This window comes from Podarcis raffonei, chromosome 6 (assembly GCF_027172205.1).
Source record: "Podarcis raffonei isolate rPodRaf1 chromosome 6, rPodRaf1.pri, whole genome shotgun sequence".
Classification (NCBI taxonomy): domain Eukaryota; kingdom Metazoa; phylum Chordata; class Lepidosauria; order Squamata; family Lacertidae; genus Podarcis; species Podarcis raffonei.
The window spans coordinates 68,407,948-68,433,683 of NC_070607.1; the positions used below are offsets into that span (position 1 = coordinate 68,407,948).

Here is a 25,736-nt window from a genome sequence, read left to right on the forward strand (position 1 = left end):
ATGGCTGACATTCCTTTTCTTGTACTTTGACACCAAAGAAGCAGGCATCTTCTGAATTAGCATGTTTATCTAATGTTGAGAGCTTTGCCCTTTCTGTGGGCAATCTAAGCGATAAAAAGGACCTTTGAAGACCTAAATTTCAACAGCTCAGTTTTGTTTTATCTTCCTTGCTTTCCTTCACAGCTGGCTTCTGTGATCTTGAAACAATATGTGGAAACTCATTGGTGTTCCCAGTCAGACAAGTTTAGACCTCCTGAGACTACAGAAAGGGTAATACTTTCATTAATTGCTCAGTTACATAATGCTCAAGTTTGGAAGAGAGATGTGTTTCCTTGATTTCCAAGTTAAAGCCATTTATAAATGTATAGAGAACTTTTTGTATAGGATACATCTCAGCTGGATATTTACTGATACATGACTTGGAATAGTATATCATCTGTACATCCTACTGTGTTGTGCAAATGATTGGTCTCCCTTGCTAAGTTCCTCCACCATTCATTTTCCACAGGCAAAAGCTGCCATTAGGGAACTGCTTCCCAATGGGTTGCGAGAATCTATTAGCAAAGTACGTTCAAGTGTTGCGTATGCCGTTTCAGCGATAGCTCATTGGGATTGGCCTGAAGCTTGGCCTGAGCTTTTCAATCTGTTGATGGAAATGCTTGTCAGTGGGGATCTGAATGCAGTGCATGGAGCTATGCGAGTGCTTACAGGTATGTGAGGATTGTGTCGTCTTAACTGAGTAGTTCTTTCCAACTTGTTTTGGGGCTTCCAAACCATTTTAATATGTTGACTTTTTTTTTAGAAAGGAAACTTGATGTAGCCTTCTTTCTTTGCCTTATAAATTACATTGTTCATACTGCAGCTTGTAATATTGGAAATACTTTTAGTTCCCCGCTCCTTGTACAAATTTCTGGAAGCTGCGTAATGATAAAAGAATTTAGGTGTAGTAGTAGATGAGACTGTTGATTCCAGTAAATCTTCAGCAAATAATCCACTCTAGCCATCTCCCTTGCACGTAGTCACTAGTTCATCTGCCTAGCAGGGTACATATAACTATGGTGTTCATAAATGTTAAATTAAAACAGAAAAAAATCCAGTAGAACTGGGATTTAATTTTTATTACCTCTGCAGGGTTGGGTTTTTACAGAAGATGGTAATATAGCATCAGGCTAACAGCATTTTTGTCAAATTTGTTCCCAATTGAATCTTGTAGTCCCCTGTGCCATTTCAACTACACTGAATTCTTGAAACTCTGTTGAGTGAAATAAGGATGTTAGATACTTTGGGTTTACTCAAAAGGCAATCAGTTATTGCTCTGTTCATGGACGCCACCATCCTCTTTTTGTGGATTTTCATAATGAACCTCTGTAGTGCTATCAAACCTTGGCTATACAATGTGACAATTAGGGTGAATGTTAAGTGGATAATTTCAAAGCAGTTGCATGTAACTCCTTAGAGAGAATTAATGCTGAATTCTGAATGACTCCTGTACTGGATATAAGCCTAGTTCTCACTGAGGTTGTAAAGCTATGGCTGGTTTAAATGTTGGGGAGAAGGCTAGGCTAGAACTCTTCAGCCTCATACTTTAGTCCACTGAGTACAAATATTTGTTATGTGAGCAACCACCTGTAGTCTGAAACAGTACAACCCAGATGCAGTTTAACACCTCAGAAGGAAATTGACTTCTCCTTTATGTAATCCTAAAAGGAAACTTAACCCTTGCCCATTTGTGAATGTGTGTGTCATTAGACTGAACAATATGGAAGTGAGATGTTACTCTGAATAAATCTCTGAATAAATACTTTGCTACTTTTCTTTTTTCTAGAGTTTACTCGGGAGGTGACAGATACACAGATGCCCCTTGTAGCTCCTGTTATTCTTCCAGAGATGTACAAGATTTTTACAATGGCAGAGGTATGGGTGAAAATGGATGACTTCCATCTAGTAGGAATAACAAAAATTTCATTAGCGGAACCATCCTACTAAGTATAGTCATACCTCAGGTTGAATGTGCTTCGGGATGAGCGTGTTCGAGTTGCGCTCTGCGGAAACCTGGAAGTAACGTAGCGCGTTACTTCCAGGTTTCGTCGTATGCGCAGACGCTCAAAATGACGTCATGTGCATGCACAGAAGCGGCGAAAAGCAATGCGCGTGCGCGCAGACGTGCCGTCGCTGGTTATGTTTGCTTCTAGATGCAAACGGGGTTCCGGAACAGATCCCGTTCGCATCTAGAGGTACCACTGTACTGATATGTTTTGATCTATGCTCTTGCATAGTTAACATATACTTCCTCTAGCTTCTCTTCTAAATATGTACTTAGAGGATCCCTAGACAAGTTAAAATGTGGATGTATGGCATGGGTGTAGCCAGGATTTTTGTTAGAGGGGACAGGCCTTTTGTTGGGGGGCAGAACCTCAGTTAGCTATGTATTTTTATTCATGGGGGGGCAGCTGCCCCTCCTTGTCCCCCCTTGACTACACTCATGGTGTGTGGCAAGAACTATCCTCTAGGTGTGTTTTTGGCTCTGCTACAAGAAGCTGGTAGCCACTATGTGGTAGTTTCTGCATAATATAGACAGAGAAGATGCCTTTGGGCTTTGTTTTCATATTTCCAGGTCTAGAGTGATATTTATAAATATACTATTAGCTACATGCTATATCAAGGATTACACCAACACAAGTTGTATATAAAGGTTTCTTCAATGCTTATCTGCCTCCTAAGCCAATTCTGTTAGTGCCCCAGTGAGCCTAGTATTTTTCTCACAGAGTGTGGTGTAGTGGTTAAGAGCAGTGGACTTGTAATCTGGTGAAACGGGTTTGATTCCCTGCTCCTCCACATGCAACTGCTGGGTTAGTCACAGCTTGGGCTAGTCACACTTCTCTCTGAAGTCTCAGCCTCACTCACCTTACAGTGTTTGTTGTGAGGGAGGAAGGGAAAAGAAGATTGTTAGCCGCTTTGAGACTCCTTAGGGTAGAGATAAAGTGGGATATCAAATCCAAAGTCCTCGTCTCCTCCTCCTCCTCCTCCTCCTCCTCCTCCTCCTCCTCTAAACATCCCAGTCTTCAGTTATGTGATGATTCTAGATGAATATCTTACAAAAGGGAAATTTCTTACAAAAATGAGTGTTTTGCTTATTTTGGTTGTACAAGGAAATGATTTTCTCTCTCAATAGAAACAAAGTATGCTTGATAGAAAATTAAATGTCAGAACATTTCAGCTAGGAGTGCTTTGAAAGGCTAGTTTGAAAGTATATATTATTCTATCTTAAAATATCTATTGAGGAAAATCTGGTGCTAATTTTAGGTTGTCTGCACAGTGAAAAATTAGAAAGCTAACTACTTTTTACTAGATACAATTCTGCAGAACTGTGAAGCAGGGAGAACTAGTATTGTGGGTGGCAGCTGCTGATAACACATTAACAAACGCTAGTTGTTTTCATATTTTGACAAGTTGCTTTTCCTGTTAGGTTTACGGTATTCGTACAAGATCACGTGCTGTTGAAATCTTCACTACTTGTGCCCATATGATCTGTAACATGGAGGAGTTAGAAAAGGTAAATTGTTGATTCCTTACCTATGAGTTGTGTTGATTGTTGTTGTAGTATAATATTCTTTCCATTATACTTGACACAGGGTTGTACTTAACTCTGTGATAGGTTAAAAAAGAGGTGACAAGGTCAAAAATTTATTCTAGCATCATGACTGAAAAGAGATTTGAATGTGAATTTTTATGTCCAAACCCTCTGATCTATACCCTGCATTGTATAGGACTAGAGTGTATGGAAGGTGGCCTGTTGGTGCAAAATGTGTTGCCAAATTGAGAGACTGGTAATTTTTATAATTTTTAGCATGACAGTCAAGGAACCTTTAACTTGGTTATAATGTGGGGCAAGGGGAGACCTCCAGCAGTCTCCCAGGAATGGCGGCTGGTATGCTTAGTCCATTTTTAGAGCCCATCTTGAGAGTAAAAAGGTAAAGGGACCCCTGACCATTAGGTCTAGTCACGGACGACTGTGCGGTTGCAGTGCTCATCTCGCATTACTGGCCGAGGGAGCCGGCGTACAGCTTCCAGGTCATGTGGCCAGCATGACTAAGCCGCTTCTGGCAAACCAGAGCAGCACACGGAAACACCGTTTACCTTCCCGCCGGAGCGGTACCTATTTATCTACTTGCACTTCGTGCTTTTGAACTACTAGGTTGGCAGGAGCAGGGACCGAGCAATGGGAGCTCACCCCGTGGCGGGGATTCAAACCGCCAACCTTCTGATCAGCAAGCCCTAGGCTCTGTAGTTTAACCCACAGTGCCACCCGCGTGCCTTCATCTTGAGAGTAGTTGGATTCAAATGAGGCTTGCTGAATATGCAATCCAATTGGTTGATGATATTTGAGTGTACTGTATTGTGTTTGGGGGTATAGGGAGAAGCCAAGTAATTGAGGGTTTATAAAGGCAGCTGCTGGAACACCAAGAGAGAGGGGGAAGCCAAGGGCAAGCTGAGCCATTTTGGGTGGGATTCAACCAACATAGGTGGGCCTACTGTAAGTCTTAGTTGAATACAAAGCTTGGAAGCTAAGTGACAAATAAATGAGATGTAGAGATTAAAATCTGCAGCAATTAGAACCAGTTAGTTGTTTTTAAGGAGGAGGGAGACCATGAAGAGCTTTGGGGCATGTGAGTCACAAGTTTCCTTCACTGTTTTTCCCAGGGATAAGCAGTTTACACATTGCTGTAACTGAAAACCAAATGATACTTTTTATTCTGGTAGGGAGCAGCCAAAGTCCTTATTTTCCCTGTGGTGCAGCAATTCACTGAAGCCTTTGTTCAGGCCCTACAACTGCCTGATGGACCTACATCAGATAGTGGACTTAAAATGGAGGTTTTAAAGGTAAGTATATACAATACACCTGCATGTAAGCAGAGAACCTTTTTTTTGAAAGTCTTGCTGTAGTGGGCAACAAAAATTGTGTTCTTAAGCTTTGTTTTTATTTACATGGTATGTGCCACCCTGCTATTGATTAATGTATATCTTCCCCCCTAAAGAGGCAAGCAGCTGATTAAAAACACCTGGCATGGGCTGGAAACATACATTGAATGGTTCGAAGCCAAACGTAAATATAAAGATCTGATTAAAAAGAAAAAGCTTCAGGCCCAAAGGGGGGAGTGGCAACGTTTATTAGAGGCCTCTCGAAGGAAAGACTCAGCCACTTTTTGGAAAATAGTCGCGAAAAGTTGGCAAGACTCCCCAATTGAAATTGGTTATACTATACCAGTTGGGATTTGGGAGGCTTACTTTCTATCCTTATATACATCAAATCAACATCTGCAGGCCATGCCCCCAGCTCCGAGTGATATTGGCGCCGAATGGCCCCCAGTAGCAACAGTAGAGATCTATAGGCTCATCCAATCCCTTAAACCTGGAAAAGCACCCGGCGTAGACAATATTACACCGGAACTCCTTAAGGCTAATGTTGAATGGTGGGCCCCTGTGCTAGCTGCCCTATTTACCAGCATAGATCAATCGGCCACTTTCCCTGAGGACTGGGGACTAGCAATCATCATCCCTTTATTCAAGAAAGGGAGCCGATCAGATCCGGCTAATTACAGGCCAGTCAGCCTCCTAAGTATCATACGCTGCCCACCTATGCGACAAATTAGTGAACTGGTTGGAACAAGACCACATTCTTTCAGAAGCGCAGGCTGGTTTTAGGGCAAATCGGTCAACTTTAGACCAGGGCCTTGTTCTCCAACATCTTGTGGAGAAATATACATCAAGAAAAGGAGGTTCCCTATACGTGGCCTTTATAGATTTCAAATCTGCTTTTGATTTAATACCGAGGGACAGGCTTTGGGGAAAGCTAAGCGCCGCAAATATAAACAAACGCCTACTGTATCTCATCCACAGTCTACAGTGGTGCCTCGCAAGACGAAATTAATTCGTTCCGCAAGTTTTTTCTTCTTGCAAGTTTTTCGTCTTGCGAAGCACGGTTTCCCATAGGAATGCATTGAAAATCAATCAATGCGTTCCTAGGGAAACCGCCTTCAGACCAGGTCCGGGGACAGTCTGTCCCCCGACCTCTTCTGAAGGCTGGGGGGGGGCAAGGACTTCTCCGCTGTCCCGGGGCGATCTGAAAATGCTGGCGGGTGGCAGCGAACGCTTCACTGCCGCCTGCCAGCATTTTAAAAGCTCCCGGGACAGCGGAGACTTCTCCGCTGTCCCGGGGCGATCTGAAAATGCTGGCGGGCGGCAGCGAACGCTGCGCTGCCGCCCGCCAGCATTTTAAAAGCTCCCGGGACAGCGGAGACTTCTCCGCTGTCCCGGGGCGATCTGAAAATGCTGGCGGGCGGCAGCGAACGCTGCGCTGCCGCCCGCCAGCATTTTAAAAGCTCCCGGGACAGCGGAGACTTCTCCGCTGTCCCGGGGCGATCTGAAAATGCTGGCGGGCGGCAGCGACCGCTTCGCTGCCGCCCGCCAGCATTTTAAAAGCCCCCGGACAGCGGAGACTTCTCCGCTGTCCCGGGGCGATCTGAAAATGCTGGCCGACGGCAGCGAACGCTTCGCTGCCACCCTCCAGCATTTTAAAAGCTCCCGGGACAGCGGAGACTTCTCCGCTGTCCCGGGGCGATCTGAAAATGCTGGCGGGGGGCAGCGAACGCTGCGCTGCCGCCCGCCAGCATTTTAAAAGCCCCCGGACAGCGGAGAAGTCTTTTCTCCGATTTTCAGATCGCCCCGGGACAGCGGAGAAGTCTCCGCTGTCCCGGGAAGGCAGGCGGGGGGAGCAAAGACTTTTGCCCCCCGCCGGCCTTCAGAAGAGGTCCAGGACCTCTTCTGAAGGCCGGCGGTGGGCCAAAGTCTTTGCTCCCCCCCCCGCCTGCCTTCAAAAGCCATCGGGATAGCAGAGAAACGCGCTGCGCTTCTCCGCTATCCCGGGAAGGCAGGCGGGGGGGGAGCAAAGACTTTTGCCCCCCGCCGGCCTTCAGAAGAGGTCCAGGACCTCTTCTGAAGGCCGGCGGAGATTTCCCTATGGGCTTTCTTCTTGCGAAGCAAGCCCATAGGGAAATTCGTTTTGCGAAGCACCTCCAAAACGGAAAACTCTTTCGTTTTGCGAGTTTTTCGTTTTGCGAGGCGTTCGTTTTGCGGGGCACCACTGTATATGAAAATACACGGATCCGGGTTAGGTGTGACCGACAGGGCCACCTATCCAAGGAAATCCAAATCCACCAGGGGGTCAGGCAAGGGTGTGTCCTTGCGCCTACTCTATTTAACTTCTATATCAACTCGCTAGTAGGAAATATGGAGAAAGAAAATGCCCATCCCCCCAAATTGGCTGGTACGCCCCTCCCAGTCCTTTTATATGCGGATGACACAGTCTTAATGTCTTTTTCTTGTGTTGGATTAAGAAAACCTTTGAGATCTCTTACCAAATATTGCAGCATCGAACAACTAACAATTAACTACAACAAATCCAAAGTCATGGTGTTCTCTAAAAAAAGGAGGAGGCATAAATGGAGAATAGACAATCGCTCAATAGAACAGGTAGCAACCTTTAAATACCTGGGTGTAACCTTCCAGGAAAGGGGCTCCTGGCGCTTTCAGATTAATAATACTATTGCAAATGCAGAAAGATCTACCAAAGCGTTAATAAGATTCTTCTATGGGAAAGGGGGCCAACACATACCGGCAGCCTCCCAGGTCTTTGCTTCCAAAATACTATCACAATTGTTATATGGATCCCAGATCTGCAGCTTTAAAAACCTTACTCTCTTAGAGGCATTCCAAACTAAGTTTTTCCGCTGCCTGCTGGGGATCCCCTCTTGCGTATCCAACATAGCGGTCCGTTTGGTGTTGGGCAAATTCCTATCAGTACTCGGATATGGATATTGAAGATCCATTATTGGCTAAAGCTTATTTTCTTCCCGGTTGGGCTGGCACCTTTAACCTTACTAGATACCTACCAATCCAAATGGAAAGCTACACTGCTGGAAAAGCTTAAAGGCTTGGGGATCCCACAGCAGACCTTGATAGCGACAGGCTTCGAGAAAGCTAGGACTACAATTCGCCAGCGTATCTGGGACGTAGAATTACAATGCCACATGAGCGAAATGATTAAACATCCAGCAATAAGGGACCATGGGAGAGGTTTCTCTCCAGCTAACTATCTGTCAGGTCTTCAGGTACCCAAATACAGACGGTCTTTTACCCTCGCCAGATTCAACGTTCTCCCTTCTGCCTTACTTCAGGGCAGATTTGAGGGTAAACCATACACAGCACGGGTCTGCCCTTGTGGCTCGTTGGAAGTTGAAACTGCTTCACATGTACTATTACGTTGTCGTTTTTATGAGGATATACTTTTGACTTTTATTACACCTGTTTTGCAAAAGTCCAGGAAAGAATCGGAACACCATAGTTTAAAACTACTGCTAGAGGACAAGAATCCCAAGACTACATTAAATGTAGCTAAATTCTGTGCGTCTGCAATCAATCGCAGGAAGCAAGTGGTATTCCATAGTGACTAAACCCCTAAATGTTAATTACAGGGGGCACGCTAATAATTAATTTTAATTTTAATATTTAAATCCTTGTTATATTCATATTGTCTTTTGTATTTCTGATATATATTTTTTATGATCTGTGATATTGTGTGTGTTGACGCTGGTCTGTGACCGTATTAATAAATTCATTCATTCATGGTATGTGACATTATAACAATACTAATATAGCAGCTAATAGCAGGTGCCATTAAATTTAGGTAAATAAAATACAACACAACAGAGTTTTAGGAAATATCTTTCTTTAGAAACCCTTACATAGCAGTAAAATAGCTCTGTTAGGGATCAAAAATAAGTATTCATTTTACAAATGCTACTCCTGGCGAAGTGATATGAATGCCTTGTTAGAAATTACTCCAGGATATTTTATTATATAGTTAATTTATCTAGAATGAGATTGGAGCATATAAGGCTAGGGGTTTGTGTGCAACCCTTTGCTTGTCCTTTGTCAGAACCCATGAATTAGCTTTTCGTAAGCCAGTAATATGTTTCCGGTTGGGTTCTTAAAGATGGACATGGCTTTCTAGATCTCCCATCAATTGTCAGCTACTACCTCCTAATGACATAAATGAATCTACGGGTCATACTATGTCTATGGATCATAGAATCAGAGAATAATAGATTCACGTTTGTGTTCATTTAATTACCCATTTCAGTATTAATATTCACTTGCATATATATCAGACAAGTCTATTCTTCAGATGGAGAAATGTGAATATAGTGGTTTTTAGAGGGAAAATTACTAATTTTGTAAAAAAATGATTGTAAGGATCCTTTCCTTCTGCAGGCAGTGACAGCCTTAGTGAAAAACTACCCAAGGCATATGATTTCCTCCATGCAACAGATCCTTCCTATTGTGTGGAATACACTTACAGAAAGTGCAGCCTTATATCCTTTTTTCTGCATTTTGAAATAAGAGCAGATTTTCTAGAAAGAAGTACTAAGGTAGGAAAAAGTAAACAGTGGTGGTGTAAACTTGAACATGCAACAAGCATTTTACTCACAAGCAAATGACTTGAGGCTGAAAGAATTAGTTCTGTGGCATTTCTGAATAATATATCTTACTGAGAAGATTGACATGAGAAGGTGAAGGCATGCTTGAATATTTTGGCTACTGGAACAAATAGCAGCTTTGAGGGGACACCCTCAACCTAGGCCTGATACAGAATGGGCCTCCTTAAAGAACATGGATGCATGTTCTAAGAAAGAACATGGATGCATCTGTGTCATAATTTGTTGTTTGGACCTTAGAATATCTCATTATCACTTTATTTGTATACCACCTCTTCACAAAAAGATTATGCTCTAAGTGGCTTACAATCCTGAGAAAAAAGTATCACATAATCAACAGTTGCGAGAAAAAATCATTTTAACGTCTCTAATAAAGGTGGCTGTGATATGCAGCCAGTTTGTCTATTTTTTAAAAAAGAATTAGCCACAATATGGTATTGATTTCCTGTTCAAGTGTTATTGTTGCTCACTTACGCTGACTGAAGTATAGTAATTTCATTGCAAAGGATTTGGTCCTTAAAAAAAGGTGCCATGATCTGGTAGTATGTCAATTGAATCTATTTCTCCTTAACTAACATACCTATGTGAGAACAGAAGTAAATTACACAGAAGAAGTAGAAGACCCAGTGGATTCTGATGGTAAGAAACTCACTGTTACAGGTGTGATTGAAACTCTATCTAAACATCTATAAGAAACATCTGTAAGAAACTCACAGCACATGGATCTCTAGAAGAAAGAAGTCATCCTTGAAAAGCATGCTGTGTGAATATTATAAGATTAAGTACTATTTGCTGGAAACCTTGGAAAAAAATTAAAAACTGACTAACTTAGGTGAAGCCAATAATTTTTAATATATTTCTGTATAACTATAGTTGAGATTTTAAATGTTAAAACAGCAACATAAACAACAAGATACTTGCTTTTGGCAAAGATTTGAAACTGTGTAAAAAAAAGGAATAATTTGACTGTCATGCAATAAGTTGAATTAATTTTGGAAACTATTCATAATTTTTTCCTATCACAAAAAAGTTTGACTTTAACAATCTTTACTTTTTTCAAATTTAGGTGAAGTTTTGGGCTTTGAAAACCTAGTATTCAGCATATTTGAGTTTGTTCATGCTCTGTTGGAAAACCACAAATTTAAAAGCACAGTGAAGAAAGCGTTGCCAGAGCTAATATATTACATCATTCTCTATATGCAGATTACAGAAGAGCAGGTAAATATATTTACTGTACATTATTATTTAGAAAAAGATTTTTAACGCTTCGGTATACAGCCTTTAAAGCTGGTTAGAACTTAGTGGTAGAAGATACAATATTTATGATTATTGAATCAGTTCCTTTGTAATAGTCTCCAGTGATCTGAAAAATAACTTTGGAACCTTTCTGCATGTGTTGGTTACGGTAATTTAGTTGCATGTATTCCTGAATAGGCTAAGGGTTTCCTATAAGTACTGTGCTTTCCTTCTTAGATAAAAGTCTGGACTGCAAACCCACAACAGTTTGTTGAAGATGAAGATGATGATACATTTTCCTACACAGTTAGGATTGCTGCACAGGACTTACTGCTGGTAAGAAATAATATGCAGTGTTTTTGCAGTAATGGTAAATAGTAGTGATTTTTCAAATGCAGCTTATACACAAATACAAACCCATATACATGGAACTTGAGTATTTTCTTTAGAGCCACTTCATGTATGATTTAGTTGAGATTCCTACATTGAATTAGATGGCCCTCAAAATCCCTTCCAACTCGTATGATTCTGTGATTTCATTCTCTTTGGATATTCCACTAAGCATCTTGGAAAAAGTCAATCTGAAACAGAGAATGAAGAGTTGAGGGCATTTCTACCATGCCCAGATTCTCTGTGTTCTGGGACTATGTACTTAAACATCTAGCTTTATTTTCAACAAGGTGTAGTGTGAAATGAGTTCCCTTTTTTCTTGTCTGCAAAATGTATCCTATTGTCATATTTCTGTGTAGGCTGTTGCAACTGATTTCCAGAATGAGAGTGCAACAGCATTGGCTGCAGCAGCTACAAGACACTTGCAGGAAGCTGAGCAAGCTAAAAACAGTGGTGCTGAGCATTGGTAAGACTGGGTGGCAGCTATTCATTTGATGGTACTATCTCAGATTATTTAGCAGGCAACGAAAACAAATCAGTTTCATTGATTGATGTAGTCAGAAATGATATTAACTGACAGTCTTAACTATTCCAGTTACCAGCTGTTAAATTTGTATTTATAGTGCATATGCACTATATTGGTATTATTCAAATGCCAGTTAGATTATCCAAATTATTGTAGGATTTTTTTTGGGGGGGGGAACTATGCATCTTATAATCTAAGTTCCCAATTGGGGGTCTATGTAATACACCTAGTGGGTCTGTGACACCATTCACATAACAAAAGCTACCATAGAGATGCAGTCCTGGGCTTTGTGCAGCTCTCCGCAAGCCTGGAGAGACTGGCACGACTTCCCCCGGGCTCCATAGGCTTGCGGATAGCAGGCTGTTCTCGGGGCTGGGGTCGGGGGAAGCTCGGGAAGCTCGGGCTTCCCCCGCGCCAGCCCCGCACTTGGGGGGAAAATAATTTTTTTTTCTTTATTCCCCCCCCCCAAAAAAAAACCCTAGGTGCGTCCTATGGGGCGGTGTGCCCTATGGGGCGAAAAATACGGTATACAGTACTCCATGTTTACAGTTAATATATACAAATATTTACCTTTTGTGTTATTAAGGGTAACAAAAGATATTTGTATAATTTCTCCAGAATTAAAATAGAAAAATGAATACTGGAAGACCTAAGTAACTTATTTATTTATTACAGGTGGAAGATACATGAAGCTTGCATGCTGGCTTTAGGTTCTGTCAAATCTCTTATCACAGACAGTGTGAAGAATGGTAGAATACACTTTGATATGCATGGATTTCTAACAAATGTAGTTCTTGCAGACCTCAACCTGTCAGGTACTTCATCATTTGGTTTGCTGATTGGTTCCTAGAAAATAACCTGAAACTCAAGCTGTATTGGAGAAATTGTTACCCATAGATTTCTAAACTTAAAAAAGATAAACTAGCCTAAAACATTAACATCAAAATATTAACGCAGGAGGGAGACATTTGCTAAAATGAAGTCCATAAAATGTAAATAGAGGGAGCTTCAGTGTGGAAGAGGCATTTTACTCTGAGTAGACCCATTGCAATTAATGAAGATGACTAAGTTAAGTCCATTAATTTCAGTAAAGTTACAATGAGTAAACAGTTGAAGAGCATTCTGTAACTGTATACAGCTCTTCTCAATAATATATTGGATCCTTCTGTTTAATGGTAATGAGGGAGAAATGCACGAACGCTTTTTTCCTTCTTCCAGTGTCTCCTTTCCTCCTTGGTCGTGCTCTTTGGGCTGCCAGTCGTTTCACAGTCGCAATGTCTCCAGAGCTCATCCAGCAGTTCCTACAAGCCACAGTTAGTGGTCTTCATGAAACTCAACCCCCTTCTGTTCGAATTTCTGCAGTAAGGGCTATTTGGGGGTAAGTAGGTCAAGAAATAGAACCTATATTAGTTGATTGTAGGCTGATAAAAGGAAATGTTCACAATTTCTTGCTGTGACAGGTGAAATGTTGAAGCTGTAATCTTGACACTGTGATTATGACAGTGCATATGTACTCAGAAATAAGCCCTAACCAGACTTATGTCTGGATAAGTATGGATAGGATTGCAGCCTGAAAGAAATATTGGACACCATTACTGTATTACTGACTGTTGATGTTTTTTGGGTTTTCCCTCCTAGGTACTGTGACCAGTTGAAGATATCTGAAAGCACCCACGTCTTGCAGCCTTTCCTTCCCAGTATCCTTGATGGACTAATTCACTTAGCAGCTCAGTTTAGTTCTGAGGTCCTCAATCTTGTGATGGAAACACTTTGCATTGTTTGCACAGTAGATCCAGCCTTTACAGCAAGTGTAGAGAACAAGATCTGCCCCTTCACCATTGCCATCTTTCTCAAATATAGTAATGGTATGTGCTCAGGCAAAACTATTAATGATCATATTATGGATACAGATAATCTTCATGAAACTATCTTCAGTTAACAGGGTTATGTATGTGTTGGCTGTCCCAATGCCTTGTTGTGAAAGACAACAGTGAAATTTCCGTGGATAGGAAAATCCATCAAGAAATTGTATTTGACATGCTCATTTCTTAATCTGTGAAAATGCCCCAACTAGAGCTTGGTGAACTTGTAGTTATAATAATTAGAGCTATATATTATTTCAATCCTGTTTTCTCGTAAATAATGCTAGAAATTTTGAGGTGTGGTTGATCAGAATCTCTGCATCTTTCTTCACCCAGTTCTGGTAGCACCTCTTCCGCCCTTTGCATTTAATAATTACTGTTAGTAGCTAGGAGCAAGGGACATATTTTAAGTATGTGGAAATCAAGCATTCTTTCCCACTGTTTAGTCTTTTGATTGTTGATATTTCTAACCAGGTATTATGACATTGGGACTGCAGACGAGTCAAGCTAAGGCATCCCCACATATAATGCATGAATCACCAAAGGCAGACATCACAGCTGTGACTTTCTTTCTGACCTTTATAATTTAAAACAAACTGCTTTGTTTAGGCAGAAAGGAGGAACCCTGCCACATATAATGGAAGAGCATCATATTTGATCCAGGAGAATTTAAAATTAGCACGCCGCATTTCCTTACTTCAGTAATATAATTTGATGTAATTTTATACTCTTGGTAATTGGGTGTTTTTCTTGCTTTAGATCCTGTTGTGGCCTCACTTGCCCAAGATATCTTTAAGGAATTAGCACAAATAGAAGCCTGCCAAGATGCAATGCAGATGCGATTGATCCCAACCCTTGTCAGCATCATGCAGGCTCCTGCTGATAAGATTCCAGCAGGGCTTTGTGCAGTAAGTATGAGGGTATCTTCTCAGAACGTGAAATGCTTTATATATCCTAATGCGGTTTATAAAAACAGAAATACTTTTTATTACTGAAAAATACATAATCATGGAAGAGAAGGGCATACAGTTGAATCGTGTCTTATGTGTGGGCTTGGTTTCTGACAAAGCACATATACACAAAATTGTGTACAGGCAACTCCCAACTTGCACGCAATCTACTTGCATACAACCGCACACATGCACAGTGCCAGGAACCTGAAAGTAGTGGGAGAGACCTGGAAAGTCTGGCTTACGGGGAGACTCCAGAGCCTCAAAAGGATGGCCTCTTTGGGCTCTGGGGATGGTCTCTTTGCAAGCCACAAGGACTCTCCAGGGTGCTCCCCACTTACGCGCATTTCACTTATGCATGCAGGGGCTCAGAACATAACCCCCGTGTAAGTGGAGAGTTGCCTGTAGGAAGAAGAACCTCCATCACCAGCAGCAACAGGTCATTTTTCCTCTCACTGGCAGCAACAAGCACTTGAGCAACCCGCCAACTGCTGCTACAACCCAGCAGCCTTTCCCAGCTTCTTTGGCACTTGCAGATCTGCCCTGCCTCTTCATCCCTTCTCCCTGTCCCCTGCCACTATGAACCCACCACCTCCAGCTACCTAATGGCCTCAAGAAGTACAGCACTGCTGGGTTCACCCTCTCTTTTATTGGCAGCCAGCAGGGTGGCAGAGGCTGGGCACCGCTGCTCTCCCACCTTCCAAACACAGCATGTTGCTGGCACATACTGGAGGAAGTGAGGCAGGGATAAGGTGCTGTGAGTTCAGTATTGTACAATAAAGTGGAACCAGTCCTCTACTCTACAGCTACACAGTGCCAAGCTCCCTGTGCCTCTCCCTCTCATTCAAGCAACATGCTATGTTTGGAAGCCAGGAGAGCAGTGGTAGCTCACCTCTGTTGCCAAGGCACATGTGGAGAGGGATAGGAGTGATGGGGCCAGGTGGGGTGGGCCATTGCTAACTGGGAAGCCCCTGGGGGTGCCCTTTTCCATTCCACTGGGGGATATTCCTTGTGAAGAAGTGATGGGAACACCATTTTGAAATGGGATCCCCCCCATTTGCTCCCCTCTTGAGGAAGACCCACTTCATCTGGATCTGCATAAACAGAACGCATGTAAGATGTGCTCCCACTGTATCTATTTTGAGAACAGTGCACATACCTTGTCTTTGTTCCTTTAGGTGTCACAGTTATTTCAGTAACTGTTTCTTGGTGAAAACTGAACCATTAACCAGATTGAGAGGATTTTTCACAGTGTTTGGACCAGGGCACGTTAGTTGAATTTAAATATAATTTATTTCCATGAGAGCTAGTCATGACTAATGAAACACTTTGAGTTCAACAGGACCTAAGTTCAACATCTTAATTTGGTTCCAGCCAGCACACTAAAACTACCACTCTTCTGACTACTCTTGATGCGACCATCTGGAAGAATCTCTGCAAGAATATTTTGCAGATGACAAAAATGTTTTCTGCAAATTGATCTGCTCCTTTCCTGACGTTGTGCTGTGTCTCCTTATTCCAAAACTACTCAACATCTATCTGAATTTTTCTTTTTCAGACTTCAATAGACATATTAACAACTGTTGTGAGGAATACTAAACCTCCCCTTTCACAGCTCCTAATCTGCCAAGCTTTTCCTGCTGTGGCTCAGTGTAGTCTGCACACAGATGACCATGCTACCATGCAGGTAATCATTTTTTGGAAGAGGGAAGTTTTTGTTAGATCTTGCATTGTCTGGAAGCTTCTGAGTTGAAGCCAACCACTTCATACTGCATATCATATTTAGGTTTATGGACTGGAAATTGCAACTGGATCTGTTATTGAAAGCACAAGTATCTTGTTTTTATTATAATTCTTGGTCATAGTAACTTGAAATTTACCTTGCTTAAGCCCCCAAAATACCAGAGCGAGTGAGTACCTCGTGCTCCTCTCTTTTTTTTTTTTTTTTTTGGTAATTTATAATAGAATGAATTAAGAGAAGTAAATGGGTTTTATAGTACTTTGAGAATATTTTTTAGTAGCTTTTTATTGTAGACTGATACAACTTTTCATAGGAGACTGTCTATTCTTAGACTATTAACACAACTCAAATTATATGAATGAATTGGAGAGAAGCAAGAAACCTAAAGATGAAATATATTCACGGAAGAATATTTGAAAGGAGGTTGTGAGTTAAGTCCAAGCTCCTCACATAAACCAACCTGGACATTGTGATCATCATCTGAGACCCTTCTCCATGTACCCCTTCCACAGAAATTCTGACGGGTGGAAACATGAGAATGGGCCTTTTCAGTGGTGGCTCCTGTTTGTAGAATGCTCCCCAGAGGCTTGCCTGGTATCATCTTTATCCATTTTTAGGTGGCAGGCTAAAACGTTCCTTTTTACATGGGCTTTTGACCAGTAATTTGAACGTTATTAAGTACTTGCGATTTCTTGTAGTGGGGCAGGATCTTTAAGACCTGTCTTCTGTTTGTGTAGATTTTTAAAATAGTTTTTGGTTGTGCTCTTGTAATTGGTTTAAGTAGATCACTTTTGTCAGCAAAGTGATGAATAAATGAAATAAATAATACATAATAGAGTTTGCATGCACTTGGGCCAAGCTTCACTGACCTTGATTTCATAGGAAAGGTAGTTCCCATTCAAATCCAAAACAATAACTCATAAAGCATAAACTAATGAATTATGGGGTCCTGTCCATCATGTCTTTGTTGGCACTGGTACTACTGCAATACAGGTAAGTTGTCATTGCTTAATAAGTAACATTTCCCCAGTTGAGTCTTTCATAGCTGGCTGGCTGTAGATCATGTTTATACGCTTTGGAACCATTCAGATATAGTTCCAGGTTCAGAAATGCATCCTGTGTTTTCATAGCATTCTCTCAATGTTAAGTGCATGAGCTCAGAATATTGTCATCATAACAGATAGTTCCCAAGTGCAAATTTTGCCAGATAAACATGTTTTGGTGGCACTCAGGACTATTTCCTAGCCCTTTTATAAAAGGAAAGGAGCAAGTTTGCATGAAAAAGATATTCCACATACAGTTTTTGACTCGTACAATCTCTTGCCAGTTAATTTGTTTCCTTTGGGCCTATAATGCTGTTTGTTAAATGTCTGAAGCACTTGGTAGCTTGAAAGTGTGTATTCTCACGTGCTTTGTTCTTTCAGAATGGTGGTGAGTGTCTACGTGCATATATTTCAGTCGCTCTGGAGCAAATTGCACAGTGGCATGATGAGCAAGGCCACAATGGACTGTGGTATGTGATGCAGGTGGTGAGCCAGCTTCTTGATCCACGCACTTCAGAATTCACAGCTGCCTTTGTAGGCAGATTAGTTTCCACGTTGATTTCTAAAGCAGGGAGTGAATTAGGAGAGAATCTCGACCAGATTCTGAGAGCAATTCTTAGTAAAATGCAGCAAGCAGAAACACTCACTGTAATGCAGGTAAGAGGCTCAAAACTTAAGTTGATAAAATGAGTTGCCTTGCCCAAACCCCTTGATGTATTTAGCTATCCTGTAGTTTTATACATGAAGTTGACCTGGCTTAGAGCAAAGCCAATTTGGTGAGGGATATGTTCACTAATGCCTGGCGGGATGGCATTCCAGTTGTAAGTGGGTGTTCTGAACTGAACTCACAAGTTTGTTTATCCATTGCTTATGAAACAGTATATTCCCTATGATTACCACAAACATTGTATTAGCGTACAAAACAACTTGTGTTCATTACTGCTACTTAAGCAGAGAACTTCTAAAATTCTAAAATTATATTTGAGATGCAAAATTCTAAAATTATATTTGAGATGCATCATGAAAGATGACTAAGCTTCTTAGCAGGATGCATGGGGACTAGGTGCTTTGTAACTTTTTCAGTCAAGTTCAGTGACTGATCCTGCAATCCTTTTTTGGTTTTGCAGGATGTTATTGTTGAGTTCAGTTTCAAGCATTGGTAAAACGACTGAAATTCCCAAAATACAAAAGTCAAAATGTCCATCTTACTTTGTCTCTCTTGCAGTCTTTGATCATGGTATTTGCTCACCTGGTTCATTCTCAACTTGAACCACTACTAGAGTTTCTTTGTAGTCTACCTGGGCCAACAGGCAAGCCTGCCCTGGAGTTTGTAATGTCAGAGTGGATGAGTCGACAACATTTGTTCTATGGACAATATGAAGGCAAGGTCAGGTAAGGTGTCCATCCCTTGATCACATGTATGCCTTGAAATAATTGAGCATGCTCATACCTTTCATTTTAAAGAATCCTATGTCATTATAGTTGTTTGTTCCTGGTTTTGCTTTAATAACCTGCTCTTTGAACAAACCACTCTGCCCCAAATTTGTAGATAAGGGGAAACTAGTTCTAAAGTCTTGTAAATAGGATGACACTAAGAATGGAGCTGATCTTCAAGTATGTGACTCTTAAAATTTTCAGCTCTGTAGCCCTGTGTAAACTCCTCCAGCATGGTATCAATACAGATGACAAGCGACTGCAGGATATCAGGGTAAAGGGAGAAGAAATATTTAATATGGAAGAAGGAATACGCACACGATCAAAAGCAGCTAAAAGTAAGTGTTAACATATTCTTTCAAGATTGAATCAGCCAGAAGTAAGAGGCATAGAAAGTCCATTAAAATATGCTACAACTCCCATCAAAACCAGTGGGACTTAAGTGCCACTGACAGAGAATTAAAAGCTTTGAAAGTTATGACATGTACATCTTTTTCTGGTCTTTTTCAGACTAATGTAGAATGCAAGGCTTACACAGACATAAGAGATTTTATAGTAGTTGAATGCATTAAATGCATGTTGGTCAGAAACAGTGAACAGTTGCTGACTTATAAATAGCAATCGTATATAGAAGAGTGCCAACTTTAAAATAATAAGATAAAGTGATGATGACTGTGCAAAGGATTGGCATTTAGTCATCCAGTTCTCCCTGATGCTGCAAATGTTACTGCTCAACAGGATGTCTACTCAGTCATTAGTTTAGAGAACAATGTTAAAGGGATCATTTGTTGTTTAGTCGTTCAGTCATGTCCGAGTCTTCGTGACCCCATGGACCAGAGCATGCCAGGCACTCCTGTCTTTCACTGCCTCCCGCACCTTGGTCAAACTCATGGGATCATAGTGAATGTATAGTGTTGAAAAGAGTTGACTGCTGCTGCTTTTTGTGACAACTTTAAAAACTGAAAGAGTTTAACAGATTTGGAATGCCTCTTCAGACAGTTGTGAACGTTTACGTAATTGCATCGAGTTTCCTAAATTCTTAGCTGCATGTATAGACTTTTTTTCCTCTGTTCTTCTCAGATCCTGAACGCTGGACAAACATTCCTTTGCTAGTTAAAATCTTAAAATTGATAATAAATGAACTTTCTAATGCAATGGAAGCAAGCTCTTCTCGACAAACTGCTGCAGAATGGAGTCAAGGTACAACACTGATGTGACTTTCAGTCTTTATGGTGGTTATCATTTGGTGCCATCCAATATGTTGCAGTGGTAAAGTGTTTCAGACTAGGCCTAGGAAGACCAGGTTCACGTTTCCATTCTGACATGAATCTCACACTAGGGCCCATCACTGTCTTTCAACCTAGCCTACCTCACAAGGTAGTGGTGATGATAAAATGGAGGGATAGGGACCCAAGTATGCTGCAATGAGCTCCTTGGTAAGATATAAATGTAATACATTAAAATATATGACTGCTGCTTCTATAGCACAAAATGTCAACTATGCCCGCATGGTGTGTGTGTGTGTGTGTGTGTGTTTGGTTTTAATTTTTTTAACCCATAAATCATAGAGAATGCTCACATGCTGTGGACAATCTTAGATTTGCACTAAGCTGCATGAGAGTTCAGGTGTTTAGAGAATAGGAGTTCTGGGTATAGGTCTTCTTACTTAGCAGTGAGAGCTCTGCTCCCTTTATACGCCCCAATTCTATGTAATTTTCCTCAGTGACTAGAAATACTAAGTACTCCATGAAACAAATATTTTCAATTAGAAGTATGTGAATTACTAACCAAAATAATATAACAAATTTACTTGGCAATAAATACAATTTTAAAATAGTACTTAATTGTAGGTATATGTGCTTAGAATTGAGTTTTCTATGTACCTATATAGAGCATTCCATTGTCAACCATGGCACTTTCAGTATATTTTTCTTTTTGATGAGAATTGCAGCTTTCTTGGTAATATTCTGCTTGCTCAGAAATGTACAGCTCTGTCCAAATTGAAATTTCCAGTATGCCTCCTAGTTAAAAAGCAATGTCCAGGTGGTGAACTTTACATCAAAGCAAAACAAAAACAAAAACAAAAACACACACTCCTCAAGGCAAAACTGTTTCTCTCTTAATTAACAGAGGAATCCAATGATATGTGGGAAGATCAAGAAGAGGAAGAGGACGAGGAGGAGGAAGGGTTAACAGGGCAGCTATTGTCTGATATTCTTGCTACAAACAAGTATGGTGAGCAAAGCAGTTCTAAACTTGTGAAGATTATTTGTGCAGGGAGCGGTAGACCCAAACCTTTAGTAAAAGTATTTTACAAACCACTTTCACTGTGTTGTTTAGAAATGTGACTTGTATAAGAACTGAAATAACACCAATTTATTTCTTCTTTCAAATGTATTCAGTGTCTAAATAAAAGTGTTGTAGTTCATTTCAGTGCAAAAAGTGTATGCAAAAAAGACATATTTCTGTAATTGTGCATATTGGTGTTTTCTTGCCAATATGATGGCTCACATATCACATTGTTTGTTTACAGATGACGATTATTATGAAGATGATGATGAAGACGATCCAGATGCACTGAAGGATCCTTTGTATCAGATAGACCTACAGGTAGGTTGAATGATCAAGGTTTCGTTGCTGTTTACTAATCTTTTTAAATACTTATTCTAATCTTTTAAAATACTTATTCAAATACCTGGAATACAGTTAATACTGTTGAATACTGACTTGAATATTTATTCTCATCTGTTTAACATGCCCTCACAACAGCACGAAGCTACTGTAATTAACTTTGAAAGCTTTATCTCACAGTAATGCATAGCACCACACATAAGGCTGTAGACAAAAATCAGTACATCCATCTGATGGTCAGTAAATAAGGGGACTCAGAAAGAACAATCTAGATTTCTCTGTGTTGCCAACCAGTGGTCCTGAATATTGGGATGTAATAGTGCTCTGCTTCTGTTCTTTAAAGAGAAAAGCTTTTTAAATCTTGGGACAGGAAGCATCTGGAGTTCTAATTTTGAGTGGGAAAATGACTGAAAATGTTCTGCTTCTTTCCCCCTTCCCAAACTGCTTTGCTGTTATATTATCCCAACACAAATTTTGTAACTAAGGATTAATGCCATTGAGTTGTTGTAGTCAGTGGAGCGTTTGTATTTGGAGAGGAAGGTTCATCTTTCAGGAAAGTTTCTTTTAACAGCAAGAGAGCTATATAATACTGAGTCTGATGTATAAGAAAAATGAAATAAATCAAAATTGAAATTAGAATTTGATAAAACTCCTCTTTGGGGTTAAAACGCAATCATTTATTTTAAAATAACTAGTAAAATCATACCAAAACAAAATAAACTAAAACAACAGAAGCAATAAAAGCAAAGCAGTGACAGATTAGTATTAGTATCTGACAGGGAGCGATTCAGGTGGAAAAATAAAAAGGTATTTTGCCTGGCATGAAAAGAACATTGGAATAGGCACAAGGCTTAAGGGTTTAAGACCTTTAAACTAAGGTCTTGAGCATTTTATATTGTTATCACTCTCTTGCATTAATACAGTGGTGCCTCGCAAGACGAAATTAATTCGTTCCGCGAGTCTTTTCGTCTTGCGATGTTTTTCGTCTTGCGAAGCACGGTCCGTCACAACTGCGCCTCTTCAAGCGGCTTTAGGAAAAAAGCGAACGAACTCACAAGACGTTTTCGTCTTGCGAAGCAAGCCCATAGGGAAAATCGTCTTGCGAAGCGACGCAAAAACCGAAAAACCCTTTCTTCTTGTGTGTTTTTCGTTTTGCGAGGCATTCGTCTTGTGGGGCACCACTGTATATTGTTCTTCTGTATTATAGAATAATTTCACGTATAAATAATTGTGCAGTATCCTGTGGAAATGAATTGACAACTATTTGTCTTCCTTATAGGCTTACCTTACAAACTTCTTATGTCAGTTTGCACAGCAGCCTTGCTATGCAATGTTCTCAGACCACCTCAATGAGAATGAAAGAAGAGTTCTTCAGACCATTGGCTTATAAATCCTGAGCATTGTGAACATATCTGGAAAATATTTTTCTGGTTTATTTCACGTTTTGTGACTTGAAACATCTTCCATTATTCACCAGATGTGATTATCTTTATTTTGAGGAACTGTTCCTTATCTTATCATGATGTAGGGTTAAGAGAAGGATTGTTGAAGGCAACAAGAGGCAGATGTGCATAGAATTTTGCACACTGGGTTTGCACAACGGGAACACTATTCTTCAGATCAGCTTTTCAGGAGAAAATTTAAGTATTGTGCCCTAAAGCCAACTTTCTCTCCTCCACTGAAAAAGCACTTCACTGACTTTTCACAGCACAGCTTAATGAAATGAGGACGACATCGCCATTCGTTCGGATGTGTATTGAAACTGGGAAGTTTTGTCCCACTTTGCACTTCTGTTACACAGGGTAAATTATCTTGATCTTACCATATGGCATCTTTTTACCGACACTTGAGTGGAAATGGAATCCACTTACAATACAAGAGCTTGGATTAAAACCTGAAAAAATAAAATTGTTTACCGTTCATATATAGAAGTAAACGACTCCTATGTGAGCTCCGTTATTCTCATGATTCTTTACTAAAGCTATCATGCACCCATTCTGAGCAGGCTTGCTAAAAACTCAGTTCCTGTGGTTACTGATGACTGGTTTTGCAACCAAACATTTTTATACAAAATCTTGATTGTATTTAACTTGTCTATTTACTCCATGAATACAGCTTTCATATACCTTTTGCTTCCTTCACATGCACAAATCACACAATATGGCTAAGCTGTAGTCCACAAATTAGTATGTGTATTTTTATAGGGCCACAAAATTAACATTTACTGGCTAATCTGCAAGTACAGTGATGCATCTCACAACACCTCTTTGCCTTTTTCCTCCCTTTTTGGGAAAGAAAAATAAAACTGTTCAAACCTCCATTGTTATCATTCTTTTTAAAATATCCAGGTAACAAAGTTGCATCCTTTGGTAATCTCTTTAAAATTCACGTGTGAAAAGCATACCAGCCTTTAATTGCCACTGCATTGAACAAGGTATAGGCATCTTTAATTTAAGGTATTGCACAGCTTGTTTCACTGGTTTTTATGTTAAAGGTTATATGAGTCTTCCAAAATTAAACCCAAATTTAATGATGTAATTTAATGATGTCATGATCTATCAACTTTATAAAAATACAGTAGAGACAGTTCATGTGTGTATTACAACAGTTTGGATGAGATACTGTATGATGGAGGAGAGTGATGGCTGCCAGGTCTGAAAACTGGATTTATAATACTTTATTCATGTTCAATGGATAAAATTTAATGAATCGTGAGAAGCTGGAGGTTTGGGGAGTGTTTCAGTTTAATAGCTGTCAGAGCTTTCAGCCCCAACTTGAGACTTCAACTGCGTAATTGCAGGACACTGCCAAGGAGGAAAAAGCAGTAGGGGTTCAGCAAGGGAAATAAGATCTCAAACGTGCTGGGGCCAAGCTTAGCTTTGCATGCTGAGTGTAAAAAAAAGAGACTGTTAATTGAGGGACCAATATTAACTGTAGTTCCACCCTCCCCGTAATTCAATTGGAATGTATGAGCACATTTGGACCAGGTTATTATTTACTCATCAATGAATTGCTGTTTGCATATGCCTTAAGGCAATTTACAAATATACCATAAAACCAGCTAAAATAGTTTTTAGAACAGTACAAAAAACAATTGAAGGTAAGTTTATTTTGTATTTTTGTTAAATCTAATTGAGATACAGTATGTAGGATGCATGTCTCTCCAACTCAAGTTGTTTCCTGACAGCATTTTTATACTCGAGCCTAATTTGCCAGTAAGAAGCAGTCTCATTGAAGTTCTGTTCTTGCATTAGAGGCTGTTGCCTGAGTTACAAGAGTTTTACAAAATAATAAACTTTTTAAAAAATCTACAGAGCAACAATGTCTAATTTTCTTTGTAGTATCAGAAGCTATAACTTCACTTTCTTATTGTCAGTCCATACCAACTTAATCTATTACTGCACAACATGATTTTTTTTAAAAAATGCTTACTGCATGAAGATTTTAAAAAATAACCTGTTTGCTATGGATCCACTTCCGAAAAATTGCGAAAATAGCAGTTAGCCACATGTGTATCTTCAGGCAAATATTAGGCTAGGGCAAAGAAGCTGAAGTGAAAGCAATGGTCTGAACTATGAGTCATCTCTCTCATAGTGGCATATGAGAGGGTAGCATAAAACAATGCAATTTCTAGCACTCCACAAATTTAGGACCACTGTGCCAAGACAAAACATACAGATAGCTGACATTCTTGTGAAGTTAGCGATCTTAAATGTCTTCCTAATAAAAACCTATTTATATATGTTAAGTACAGTGAGGGGTATTCCTCCTGCTTATTCCTGTAACAACCAACTAGGTGGCAAGACTGGGGATAGCTGAGAAAAATATTTTTTTTTTAATAGTTTATAAACCATTTCTAAATTGAAGCTGAATTTAGACTATTTTATGGAAATGGTGTCAAATAGTGACGCCAACTTCTTGAAGAGGGCAGTATCAAAAGCTACGACATTTGCAATTCTTTGTTTTCATTGTCTTGCCAAAAATATTCCGTTGAACTGTAAAAAATAAATGCCTTAAGGCTTTTTTGTGCAAGTTGGGAAACTTGAAAAAAGACTAGTTGGCTGAGAACAATCTTGTGACACAATCAACTTTAAAGACCACGGATGGGATTCAACTACCATGCCCTGCTAGCACAAGGATTTTTGCTTGTGCAACAGGAATCTCCTCCCCAAAAATGTTCCAGAGTACATTTAGGGGGGCACACATGGGGTGGGGAGAGGAAGAAGAGGTTCCATTGTGCAAGATTTAGTGCTATATTTGGTTCTACCCCAAGTGTGAAACATCCACTTGAATGGTTTCCCTTCTGTTTCCTTTTCTAAGGTATGTCTATAAAATGTGTTTTACATAGGAGAACTGTAAAAATCACAAC

The 25,736-nt window shown here is 40.2% G+C and overlaps 1 protein-coding gene across 1 annotated transcript in view; it reads left to right on the forward strand.

Moving 5' to 3' along the window:
* Positions 1 to 25,328, forward strand: part of IPO9 (importin 9) — a 36,523-nt gene extending 11,195 nt beyond the window's left edge. Inside the window, exons 3-24 of the mRNA XM_053393786.1 lie at positions 184 to 270; positions 509 to 710; positions 1,826 to 1,914; positions 3,467 to 3,553; positions 4,762 to 4,881; positions 9,331 to 9,431; positions 10,135 to 10,193; positions 10,621 to 10,772; positions 11,028 to 11,126; positions 11,540 to 11,646; positions 12,382 to 12,521; positions 12,925 to 13,084; positions 13,345 to 13,571; positions 14,328 to 14,476; positions 16,077 to 16,205; positions 17,684 to 17,959; positions 18,528 to 18,694; positions 18,941 to 19,074; positions 19,817 to 19,936; positions 20,867 to 20,971; positions 21,270 to 21,346; positions 22,647 to 25,328. Coding sequence (XP_053249761.1) covers positions 184 to 270; positions 509 to 710; positions 1,826 to 1,914; positions 3,467 to 3,553; positions 4,762 to 4,881; positions 9,331 to 9,431; positions 10,135 to 10,193; positions 10,621 to 10,772; positions 11,028 to 11,126; positions 11,540 to 11,646; positions 12,382 to 12,521; positions 12,925 to 13,084; positions 13,345 to 13,571; positions 14,328 to 14,476; positions 16,077 to 16,205; positions 17,684 to 17,959; positions 18,528 to 18,694; positions 18,941 to 19,074; positions 19,817 to 19,936; positions 20,867 to 20,971; positions 21,270 to 21,346; positions 22,647 to 22,757 — 2,898 coding nt within the window. The 3' untranslated portion in view covers positions 22,758 to 25,328. The remainder of the gene's footprint in view (positions 1 to 183; positions 271 to 508; positions 711 to 1,825; positions 1,915 to 3,466; positions 3,554 to 4,761; positions 4,882 to 9,330; positions 9,432 to 10,134; positions 10,194 to 10,620; positions 10,773 to 11,027; positions 11,127 to 11,539; positions 11,647 to 12,381; positions 12,522 to 12,924; positions 13,085 to 13,344; positions 13,572 to 14,327; positions 14,477 to 16,076; positions 16,206 to 17,683; positions 17,960 to 18,527; positions 18,695 to 18,940; positions 19,075 to 19,816; positions 19,937 to 20,866; positions 20,972 to 21,269; positions 21,347 to 22,646) is intronic.
* Positions 25,329 to 25,736: the final 408 nt, after the last annotated feature.